Source organism: Branchiostoma lanceolatum, chromosome 4 (assembly GCF_035083965.1).
Source record: "Branchiostoma lanceolatum isolate klBraLanc5 chromosome 4, klBraLanc5.hap2, whole genome shotgun sequence".
NCBI classification, from domain to species: Eukaryota; Metazoa; Chordata; class Leptocardii; order Amphioxiformes; family Branchiostomatidae; genus Branchiostoma; species Branchiostoma lanceolatum.
Genome location: NC_089725.1, coordinates 21366104 through 21379251, shown reverse-complemented (window position 1 = coordinate 21379251; position 13148 = coordinate 21366104). Strand labels below are relative to the sequence as shown.

Sequence of the window (13148 nt, the reverse complement as noted above, 5' to 3'; positions counted from 1 at the left end):
ATTTCTCCATCAATTATAATCACATCTAGCTATCTGACAGACCGTCATGCTCTATAAGCCCCTGGCTTGGTTTCATGCTGCACACAAAATCCTAGCCTGGTTTCAACCAAGCCCCTTGTCCGCTCGCCGCCTGTAACGGCTATCCGCCCACGGGGAGGGGAGAGAAACCCCCGGACAGCTGGAGTTTGCGTTATACAGACTAACAAAATCCACCATACAGTTTTAGCAGGAAGCTGTCTGGTAAGGAACTAATAGCACATGTTATTTTCCACTCCAATATCACTTTATGTGACATACTATTTTCATTGAAAGTTGGTTTTCAATTCAATAAAGGTAGGAGTTTTCATGCCTCTTACTATATCTCCTTACATTTTAACCATTACGAAGAAAAGTCGAGTCCTTGTAGTTTATACTTCTTGTACTAAGTTAATAATAATATATAATAATGGTTTTTATTGGTCAGAAAGTATCCGTGCAATATCAGCCTTTCTAGTGCTGAATTGATGCAAGGTTAACAGGGTTCACATAATACACAACAGATACATATTTGCTCCACACTTGCATTTTGTGGAGTCTGGACGGCAGCCGTTTGGCGCCATTGACCTCAATATGACCTTCCCCAACCAAAGTCGGGAACCCATTCACACCTGGGTGGAATGAGGAAAGTCGTGTAAAGTGCCTTTCCCAAGGACACAAGATCGATGACATGACTGGATTTGAACCCGGGACCACTTGGTTCTGAGCGGAACGCTCTGCTGTTACGCCAAACGACCCAACTGTTGTGAACTGTACTTAACTCAGTGGATATAAGTGTACAATAAAGGTCTTCATTCACTCATTAATTCTTTGCCAATATTGTTATTAGATACAAACCTGTCTGCTGAATAAAGCTTAATTTCTAGTTGATGTGGTATGTTTTTCAATTAAAGTTCGTCAACTGTATTCCATATTTTGATTATTACATTGTCTTCTTAACATTCAGAAAGCCTCTTCTCCATCCATCCTCATAGTTTCTGGGACAACCACTTCTGATTTACTGTACCACAAGGGTATAATGTCCTAGTTGCATTGGGAATACTGTGACTGATCAAGGAGGGAGCTAGCAGGAATCCTTGATGATGAAATAAGATGTTCTACTTCACAGACTTACGTCTCATCGCTAGCTTTCTGAACAGCAGTGACAACTCACACAGGATGACAAGACAAGTACCCTTTACTAGCTTCAAGCATTACACATAGAATGACTACAGCAGTGATATTTACAACCGTTAAGGGTAGGTAAATCCTTTTCCACAGTACGTGCTACCATTTGCACATCTCACCAGCCAAGTTCCATAGCACATCTTTTGTCAATGCAATAGCAACACCTTATTAATATTATCCTGGTAAATTAATACACATACTGTACGAGATGAACACTTTGGCTTTGAGAATTTTCTTTCTTGGTCTTGCACTATCTTAATCGCATATCTATCTCAAGGATCTACAACTTATGAAACGAGGTTTGTCTTTCACAATAGTATAAGCTATAGTATTACTGCTTCTCTACAATAGCATGGCACAATTGTACATCTGCTTTACATCACTTAATCATTTATACATTTTGCAAGCAATAGAATTCATGAATATCGACTACCAAAAGACATTCACATTTCTGAATGTTGCCTCTTTTATCTGAGGCAGGATATTGATATTAATATCAGTTATACCATATACAAATAGGAACACATCAGTGCAATGACACTATCCAATATTGTTTCAATAGGTTACACTTTAGATAGGCTTCTTACAAAAAATAGATAACTTAAACATTTGAATATGTTAGTTTATAGTGCAGTAAAAATGACGCACCTGGTTAGACGTAGTATTAGCAACAAAAATTCTTTAATACTGCATATAGTGACAATACTGTCAGTTTCATAATGAAATGTACAAGACTAGCTCTATTTCCTTCTCTTCCACCACAGGCCGTGACTGTCTAGCAACACTCATATTGAGACCAGGGTCATATGAAAGCCAGCATACATCGTACATGTGGACTGTATTTACAACCTGCGGGTTAAAAGAGTACATTGACTAGTATATCTGCATGCCAGTGACACATACACAAATTGTTGGCTCTTACTTTTGGGCTATCTTGCAACTTAAATGCAGGAATTTTGCCTGGTTATCATAGCAGAAATCTCATCAGAACTGCTCACAAGCGATGACGTTGCTATATAAGGATAGTACTGCATTCTCTTTGCCAGTAGAATAACTCCCCAAGAGTCCATTTGTGATGTTGCTCACTATTCACAAAGCCTTAGCCTTGGGCAAAATTCAAGGTGACCCAAAGCCCTGCTGAATAATGGAAGGGCACCGGCATCATCCCATGTTGAAAGTTCACATGACATATTGAGCAGTATGGCTTCCCGAAGACACAAATTATACAGACAGCTCTTAGATCCAGGGGGATCACATCGTGCCAGTCTAAATCACCTTTGATTGAGTGGATTAATATTGCACGTTCTGCTGTACAGCTGCAGAATATTACAAATTAGCCTCAAATCCATTTTGGGATGAAAACATTCTTATGAAATCCTTTGAAGTATCCCCTGACAAAAGGTGATGCAAGATGCTCCCATATCAATCATATTTAAAAGAGACAGACAGGTCACCATATGGTGCCTTTGTGTCTGTAGCTTGATATTTGATCAACAAGTACAGCAATGTCATGCACACAGAGATGCAACATGAAATACGGTACGATCAAACAATCTTTCTACAGGTCACATGCGTTAAGAAATATTACATTAATTTCAATCAACAGTGGGCTGTGCATATCACTCTTTCTACTTTCTTGTTAAGTGCAAGATGGCAACCAGTCTGGTACAATGTACTAGCAAGTGGGGTTTGAGTCAGTCCTTTCTTCAAGTGTGTTTACCATGCATGGACTGTAGCATTGCAACCTCCACAAAAGGCCTGGAGAGACAGATAATGCCTTTACATGTCTGAGCTATCTTGGCACTTGGTAACCACTGAATGGATGGCACCGGAATGGTGTGATTTCACCATAATGGTCCATTTTCCTTTAAGAGGTCAGCTGCTGGGGGCTGACCACATTTCTGGGTGACTTACTCATGAAAGGGCATTCCGCCCCATGTGGCTATGGAGTCATCCGAGTTGAATGGAGCTATTCTCCATCTATCACAGCCTGCCTCACACACATAAGTCACAAAAGTACATAACATACATCATCAGCATACCTAATATCATTTGCTCTCCTTTATCATATGAATGCAATGTTGGATCTAACCAATTTTGTTATATAAAATCAGTTAAATGAGTGATTTGTGGCCTTCATTCTCATCTAATGTTACCTGAAAATCATGTTTACAAAGAAGAGTATTTGTTGGCATGCATAGGAAGTGTTTGGTATCAGTTAAGCCTGAAAAAAAGCTGCCATGTCAGAGCAGCAAAAGCAAACACATCCACCACTATAACAAGTTTTAAGTTGAAACTATAATTGTGATTGCACTTTTCTCAGCTTCAACAGACTTGCTTGATTAAAACCATAAGAATAATTAAGGAACTTAAATTAGTTTTAAAAAAAATTATTGGAATAATGAATGGCAATCCTCTTTTCTGTTGACCAGATATGATCATAAACGTCAGTATGCATGACACAGCTCGATACACTTAGACCATATAGGACTGTGCCTGCAAGGGTAACATGGCGCTAGGCCATAAAGGTAAGCTCTCTTTATCCTCATTGCAGACAGACCGTCACCACATCAACATGCTCCAGTTTATGTGCATGTACCTTTAGACTATCACAGCCATGCCTGTCATTCCAAAAGCCAAGGGAAATCCCAGGAAAGATAGCAGTTCAGTTTGGTAAATCCCTTATGACAGGATGGGCAAATGCAAATCGATCAGACCTGGAAAGCTGCCTGAGCCATACATTTTTTCAAATCGCATTTTTTTCAAGTGCAGTACATGGCAGATTGGATTTTAGTGACTTACCACATTGTACACATTGCACTTCACACAGGTTCACCAATGTTGCCTTCTTGTAACATAACATTTAAGCATTAGCAACATGTTATACTCCTCATTGCCACAACACAAATTCATCTCTGATTGGTATGATAATGTACATCTTCCTGGAACAAAGCAACACCAGTGTAGGTGAAGTAGCTGGCATCCTGTCTCTGGTTTATAGTTAGCAATTTTTGCCCAAGCTGTTTTGAATCCATTCATCAACTTTTGTGTTGATAGCGTAACTGTAATACATGTATCTAAACTAAGCATTCCTGCCAGACTTACCCGGTAATTGTTGTCTTCATAGGGAAGCCTCATAACAAATTTTCTTAACAGTTCCAAGCTATCATTGATACATTTTCTGACACTCCTCAGGCCCATGTGGATGCAGGGCAGCTGAGTTTGCTCATACTTGCTTCACTTTTAGACGATGACATTTTACAGTGGCCCTGCAAGGGTGCTGGATTGGTGGTAGTCAGAAAATTGCATCCACCTTCGAGAAGTGCTAAAATGATCGTGGATGCCATGACGGAACCTCAACTAGAAATTCCCTATGGTACCATTTGCGTAGCTTTATCACTGCACTCAGTTTGCAATGGATTTCTAAATGCAAACAGTAGATGCAATGTCAACACCTTTGTGAACTTTTCTATTTCGCAAATGCTACATGTCAGATGTGTGGCCATCACTACAACACACTCATCTAGTATGAAAAGTCGACCAGGTCCCTAGCCTGCAGCATCCATCAGTAGCATCTTCTGTCCGTGTCAGGGTACTTGACCTTCAGCTCGTTCTTGAATTGGCGGAAGAGGAGCCTGTTCCTGTTGTTCTCTTCGTCCTTGCTGGCGTGGAAGTCTGTCACCGTCTTCCAGCCCTTGTGGATGAGGAAGGCTTGGTCCAGTACAGAGAAGCCATAGCCTGCAATGTGCAGCTCACACACCTGTGGAAAACATTCAAATTCAAGCTGTCAGAACAGAAACATAGCAAAAATAGTTTTGCTTCTTCTCTTTTAAGGTTCAAGAATACGGACATACTGGTATATGTGTATCAATAAATAGACACAAACAAACACAACCAGACGTTCCATTGTGACTTTTGGGCAATCTAGTGTTTGGCTACGCAATGTGAAAAGTTACACTAATGAAGGTTAGACATCCAGGTAGTAAGATACGCCAAAAATAGTTACTCAAGCAACTGGATAAAATTTTGAAACAGTCAGACGTTTCAGACGGCATCCGCTGTCTTTCGTCAGTGACTAACGATAGGACTGGGAAACCAGATTTATACCAAAACTCTGAATAGATATGTTAATGAGGTTAAGACAATTCAGGATGTCTTGACATAGTCTTCAAAAGAAAATTAATTCAAGACAAGGTTTATGCTAATAGTTCAATTAGCTACTGTTGTTTTAGTACAGCAACTAAATGATGTTCGTCCGGGGGTGGGGGGTGGTGGGCAGTGCATTACCCCAAGTCTGTTTCAAAATTTTATCAAGTTGCTTGAGTAACTATTTTTGGCGAATGTGAAGAGTTGTCAATGACGCTTATCAATGAATTCTGGATAATAAATAACATGCTGCTTTAATCGAATCAAAGCGATGAATAATGCTCCACAAATAATATACCTTTGACGCTGAATTAGAGTGGGCGGATAAACAGTGAATTAACATAGCTTGCTATGTCTCATGTAAAAAGGCATGCAGGCCCATAAGCTTGTAACCTAACAAGGATGGCACCCACACTAACTAAAGGAAGAAAATACTGTGAGACAGGCAATTAAGTTTTAAACCATTATACTAGATAAAATTGAAATTGAATCAGTATTCTTACGATTCAGCACTTCAGTATCCACCTTCATCCTTAATTGCAACAAAATCAAATTCTAGAAGGCATTCTCCTGCACCTTATCTGATCAGTATCAACAATTCCCAACCAGTCTGGCATATTAGTATGCTGGTCACTCATCTAATAACAGGAAAATTGATAAGTAGTTTCAGTTACAAATCCAACCATTAAAAGAGGTCTACAATGTGATAGATGTGGCCTTTTGATGCCACTGATATTGATTTTTGCACAAAGGCAGTGTCAATGAACTTTCTTACTGAAAATGAAGCTTTCTTGCCAACTTGGTCAGTGTTCAAGGCAATAGTAGCTTCAATAGGGTCAACAATTCTGAATATGGAATCAAACTATCATTGACAGAAATATATAGTGTTGTGTTCTAGCTGGCTATCAAAGTAAAATCAGTCAAAAACTGAACCACACAACTAGTTGGGACAGAATGGAAGATCACGTGATCTGTTACTGATGACACTGGCATAGACCAAACCAGGTTTGATTGACAGCTGGTCCTAATGAAAACACCCTGTGATGTGTCACTCCCAAGTGGTGACTGGGAGAGGGATGGGCCTGTCATCAGCCCACATGGAGGGTGGGAGGTGTAATCCACTCCAACTGTTTGTGGTACAGATGGGAGAGGCGGGGTGGGGGAGGAGGGGCAGCTGTGTACCATCAGTCAATACTTATTGACCACCTGCAGCATATCTCCATCATCACTGCCCCAAGGGGCACCTTAAGCTATAGTACAGTATTGTCTTCAGGCCATTGTGTTATCTAGTCAGACTGGAGCATGATATACATGTAGGGAGAGCTTCATAAGTAACATAAGATGCACCACATGAATCTTGAACAGTATTTTCATTGAGCGCTCATTTTATATACTGCTGCAGTAATGGAAACACTGGCGCCTATATGAGCAGAAAGTTGGAAACCACCAAATAGCGACTTGGCAAGGGTGCTACAGAAAGGACAGTCCCTTGCAGTGCTGGCATAATAAACTGATATAACCATAGATCTATGTTAGTATGTAGTTGCACTAAGACAAGGGGGAAGGTGGGCAGAAGACAGAACAAAACTTTTTGTTGTCGTTTTGAGTTTGCGGAGGTCACCTCAAAAGAACACGAACATAAAACCACCGCGAAAATTTCTGCATTTACAGTATTTGATAACTTACCAGTACCACACTCTAAACAGAGAAGCACAATTCGTAAAGCCATGCAAGATGCCTGCAACACATATGGTAAATTATCTCTGTATCCAAATACTATCATCAGGTAGAACTGATACAATAATCAAACAGGCCAGCAGTCAACAGTGAAGGTAACATGTACCTTCTGTGCTCTAAAAATCTCAAGCGGCAATTAAAACATTCCCCTCAAGATGGTGCACATGTCCTCTTTTCAGTGACCTTATTATTGTGTGTAAGTTTTCCTTCATATCTGAATGTGTGTGACCCAACCCCAAGGCTGGATTTCAAGGCTATTTCACCCTCCTCTCAAAGTTGAGCCAGCTGATACAACTAGTAAGGCTTGTTTGGATCAAGTTTCATTTTAGTGGGAATGACTTTATCAAGACAGGAGCCCACAACCTGTGTACTTTTAAATGAATAAAAAAAACAGGCTGAAATTGTGAAAAGGGGCATATTTCACTAGTGTGCTCCTAGCAGGCACTGTATGACAGATGATAGACAAAAGAATCTGGCACACCAGTAAATTATACTGCGGCTTTGCATTTGATGTTATCAGCCAGAGACCTTTATCCCCACCTCTCATGAGAAATTTACAATGTCATGGCCTTCTGGCTCTAAAATCAATACCTGACATTGCATGATTGAAAGCCAGAATGCTGATGCTGACTTTGGCAATACACACAGGAATGACTGTATCAGAAAAAGCAAGCAAGTCGTAACCCTAACCTTTAGTGCTCATCCAATGCATGACATGTATAGATGGTTAAAATCTAAATCTCAACACTTCTGTGTACATCCAAACTGAATTCGAAGATTATTCTGAACAACAAATACGACATGCAACTTCACATACATTTCAACATGATCTGTGTCATGACTGCAACAGCCTGAGTCATAGAGGTACCGTTTGTTATGATGTAACAGGACGGGAATTCCTACTAGCAATTCAGGATGTTTCACAGGACAACAGATAACCATCAGTGTCCCACCATCTGGGACAGCATCCCCCCTCAGGCTTTTCAACATCCAACAACAAACATGAACTGTAAGCTGCTGATAATGCCCAAAATAGTCTAACAACATACCAGCCAAAAAGGAACCCATTTACCTTTTGTCCAAAGTTACTGATGTATGTGGGTATGATGGCTTGTATTGTGTTTTTTTTGTCTGGAAGACAGGACAACTGTTGAGACATATGTTTCAGGTACCTATTACAAGTCTTAGATATCTTATCAGTGTCAGACCTTGCATCTTCCCAGGAATGTCCCGTATGTGCTGAATGGCACAGAGTTGGTCTTACTGCACCTCTCCCAGGGTGTACATAGGGTCCAGTTCCGGAAACATTTCATAAGGAGTCCCCAGCAAACATCTTTGGAATCTGATCAGTCTTCTGTGGGGTACCTTCCTGCCAAACCTGGGACCAGCCTGTCTCATATAGACAGGCTCAATAATGCTGATGAAACAAGCCTCCATATTTGATATGTAAAGGTCAAGGAATAACCTGGAACCCAACAGCAGATGTCCCAAAACGTTTAACCATAACTGTTAGGTAGAAATGTGACCCAGTAGCACAGTCCTTTGAAAATACTCCCCCACTCTTCATCCTTGACCTTCCCAGTCAGTCAGGACCTATCAGAAAAAGGTTTTATCATCAACCCACACCATACATCGCTATTTCCTTCTTCCCTCCCGCACCCAACACATATTTGGACAAAGCATAATCTGTTAGAAGATCCACCTGTTCCTAGGGCCTTCTATAGTCATACCCATAAATGTGCCATCACAAAAGGCAGGGCTCGAAATTCAGTTTTGGGAATAGGTGCACTGGTGCACCCAACCTAAAAAATTGGGTGCACCAAAAAATTTTTGGGTGCACCACATAAAATAAAGTAGAATGTAACTATTGTAAGCAAAACCTAATGACAAACCTTACTGTTCCTCTTCATGCGCGTTTGGCACGCGATCTCGGCAAGCAGTTTTGAATCTTTCAAAATCGAAATTAACGCAAATTCTAACATCAAAATCTTAAACAAGTACTACAACAAAGATTTTATTATTTTCTTAAACTTAGATGTCAAGAATATGCTGTCTACTAGTGTGCAGTGATACCTTTTGAGTTTTCACATTAAACCGTACGAAAATATTTGGGTGCACCAGTGCACCCACAGTAAAAAATTAGGTGCACAGCTCCAAAATTGGGTGCACTGGGTGCACATGCACCCAGTATTTCGAGCCCTGAAAGGAGTAGAGTCGATTCCACATTACCGAGAGGGTGTTTGTTGCCTTTTGTTCTAACATTTGTAAAACCTTTGTAACAATCTAAGGGAGATAAGTGACTGTTTAGAACAATTTCCAACACTGATTTGATGTTCTAAATAGTTTCTGCTGTGTTCCAACATGTTAGACAAATTTCTAACATTGCACATGTTATTTGTATTATTTTCGAAACTGTTGGAAAATAGGTTGATCATTTGTTCCTACATGTTCCAACATCATAGCAACATGGTATAACTGGGTCAGTGGGATGGGAACAGGGCAATTCACACATCCCTTCAAAGTATAGGGGATAAGGCCTGGGTGCCATGGATAGACACCTGAAGACAAAAGTCCAGACGTGAAATCTAAAAATATACAGAGGCAGACAATAGAGTGTGATTAGCACCTACTTTTATGGGGGCAATAACCCAAATCTACCATTTAAAAAATGATGCAAATTGTTCCAACATGTTCGAACAGTGAAACAATCACATAGATGTTTGAAAATTGTTCTAAATAAAGAGATATTTGTGCAATTACTTTCCAAATAGTTCCAACATATATAAGTAAGTTTAAACATGTTCAAACTTTCATTCTTGATTGTTTGAACAATTTAGAACTATTTTGACTTGAATAGTCTTTTATCTAAAATTGTTTGAACTCACTAGCAATATTACCTGAAAACCCTCTCGGTGACATGGAATTGACTCTACAAAGAACTGGAAAAAAAGCAATCAAAACATTCTGAGAATGTAAACACAACTGCACTGCCCCATCATGGGAAAACTTTTTCCTTCCTTCCCGAGGGATTCTGAGATATTTCTCCACAAAATCCTGATGTTGTCTTCCACTTTGATGCAATCCTTTTGGAATGGTGCAGCATTAACTCATAAAATCTCATGTGAATATTCAAATTTCATTATTGAAAATATTCCCAAGTAAAAAAAAAAATTTTTCTAATAAAAGTAATATGTCGCTAACATTATTTTTGCCTTATATCCTTGAGTCAGGACTAAATAACTGCCACTTGTCAGCTTTTTATTACTACCTATAAAAAGCATTGCCATCAAAAGTACCAGTGGTGCGATATCAAAGAAAGGTTGCACAAAGAACTGCGCAAATAGATTACATTGCTGCACAGGTTCCATTTACTGAAAAGGCAACAGTTGGGCCATAATCATGACCTATAGAAGTAAGTGGGAGTTCTGGGACATTAACTTGATCAGTGAGTCTCTCCAATCAGACTTCGGAACAGGCAGAAACATTATGGCACCCCTGGGGGTGACATTTTCGGAAATGAAAAGGGAGAAGGAGCACATTTACGCTGAACGTCAATCAAAGGAAGCATTATTAGATAATGACATGGGAATGAGTGATGACTTCATGTTGGTGGAACTGTATGCATGAACTACAAGCTCTTGATGTTAGCTGAAGCATGGCAGTTTCTGTCATAAATCATGGTCTTGGTATTGATATATCAGCAGCAACTGTACACTTGCTGGGACAGTGATGACAGACGGCTATTGATCATACATTTCTTGTTGGATAAAACAATCTGTAACTCTCATACATCATCCTCAACGTTTGCAGCATCTCTGGGTAATGTCTGATCATGGCCAAGATTTTTTTATATGAAGTCTTTGGGTCAAGAGTTTGCCTTCCTGGCAGACATTCTAAAGTCACTGCTACTCTGTGCTCTTCTGTCTCAACATGTTGTACCCTCTGGAGTGTGGACAACACATTTTCTTCTAGCCCTGCTTCCTCTCTGTGTGATGGTAGAATATCATTATCAACTTATTTGGTTCGACAAAATTGCCCATCCCTTGGTCTTAGATTCTACCCGCCTACATGTACGTTTAGAATGTTTAGGACGAATAGCATCCTTAGCAATCTAATGAGGAAATGAACTGAGTTCTGTTCAATAATGCTCTCCCAATGCATGCACTAATAGTGAATGGGAGGAGACCTGTTAGTGAGAATATTCAATACCCACTGAGGTAATGCCACAGTAACTGATGAATCCCTAACATTAGACAAAATCTATGTTCACCCAAGAGGACAACAGAATGGTGCTACAGTCTACAGACTCCTGCTGTGACATTGCTACAGACTGGACTGAGCTCACACATGATGAGGCCAGATACACATCTCCATCTGTTATCCATAGATAGCCAGTGAGATGATATGTATGCATAACAACCCCACCTGGCTAACCCTACCATAGTCAGCATCAGCCTTAAACAGGCAGAAGTCAAGCCAACTGTAGCAGGCTCCCAAATGGTAATCCAGCTCTTAGCCTGCACATCCCAGCTGCTACCAGAATAAATTTGCAGCAATTTGCACTGGGCAAAAAGGCCATTGTGATGATTGTCTGGGAGAGTGAACATGTTTAGAATGTGATTAGCCTTAACAGTCCATGAGCAAATAGCGAATAGCCAACAGAAAACGCCAAACAAAAAATTGAATCTTTGTGATCAATTATTGTAGTTATACTACAACCAACTCAGAACAACTACATGTGTAGCTGTAATAACAGTGTACTGAACATTTGTAGGAATAGTAACTGCTGTATACCTGGCTTATGCGATTGAACCCATACTGCTTGAATCTCTCATCGTAGAGGGGCACTGACCACCGACCGATGTAGAATGGCTCCCAAGGATCCTTCCAAGTCACGTTGTATGCAACATCCTGCCTCCTTTTTGAGGAGGACTTTGTTGCTGTCCATTTATCATAGTCAGTGGAACTCTGACACTTCCAGCAAATGTCTCGATAAAACGGCCTGGCCTTACCCTCCTGCAAGCTTTCCAACAGTTTTGTCTTGTCTTTTGGAATAGATGCGTTCAGTTGCAGTTCAAAAGCTGGAACCACATACACCGTGTCTAGGTGATCTGAGACCATACTTGTTCTGGAGTCAAATAATCTGTTCTCCAGGGCAAAGTGCACAAAGTCAGTCCTTAGTTTCTCATTAGGAAGCATGTCGATGTCTACCACAAATATGAATTCTGTTGATGATCCCTGCCGAGCAACATTCCGCAACAGATTGTTTGGATATGGCTCCTTCTCGGCACCATAGTTCAGAGTTGCCGACTTGTGGTATTTGGCAAGATGTAGGATGTCTTGGCAAGGTGTGTTGAGTAAGGTGGGGGACTCCTCATAGATGATAGCCTCTCTGGACGTTGGATAAACCAAGTGGAATGAAACATACTTGCGAATAAGCGGGTAACATCGTCTTAGGCCGCCAACAATGTCATCTGCAAATGCTGCATTCTCACCAGGTGCAAAGATGGCTACGGAGACGGGGCCGTCCCATCTCACACTCAGGTCCACAATGTGGTACAGATTCTGCACAGAACACTGAGTTACCAAGGTAACATCCTCCAACTGCACCTCCCCATTAGCTGCATCATCACTGCGGATGTAGAAGTTATGGATCCTGTACTGTCCACTGACGTCTAGGCTGCCCTTGGACAGCTTTGTGCTGCTCTTCCGTAGGTTTCCCCTGCTGGTGCTGCTGCTGCCGGCTAGCCTCCTGCCTTCCCGCGGGCTGAACCGCTCCCCATCCTCGGCCTGGATGGAGGAGGCGGTCCGGCCGCGATCCCGATCCAACCTGGACAGGAGCGTGATGTGCACGACCTGCAGCACAACAATCAGCCCCACCAGGAAGATGATAAACTTGTTAATCATCGAGCAGCTCATCCTAAGACTGTGGTCGCCATCACAAGCAGGAACGCCTCCCCATACCTCACCATTCGAGCGACAAAAGCACTCTACAGGAGTGTGTCTTCGGTGCGTCTCATTCTTCTCTCTGCCGAGTCTCTCCGTGTTTTGCTGCTGATCTC

At 41.0% G+C, this 13148-nt stretch overlaps 1 protein-coding gene across 1 annotated transcript; it reads right to left on the bottom strand.

Moving 5' to 3' along the window:
* Positions 1-1195: 1195 nt before the first annotated feature.
* Positions 1196-13130, bottom strand: LOC136433310 (beta-1,4-glucuronyltransferase 1-like). Its single transcript, XM_066425384.1, has 2 exons — positions 11881-13130; positions 1196-4963 (listed from the first exon to the last, which is right to left on the bottom strand). Exons 1-2 carry the CDS (start codon positions 13003-13005, stop codon positions 4769-4771), a joined length of 1320 nt encoding a protein of 439 aa, XP_066281481.1. The 5' UTR covers positions 13006-13130; the 3' UTR covers positions 1196-4768.
* Positions 13131-13148: the final 18 nt, after the last annotated feature.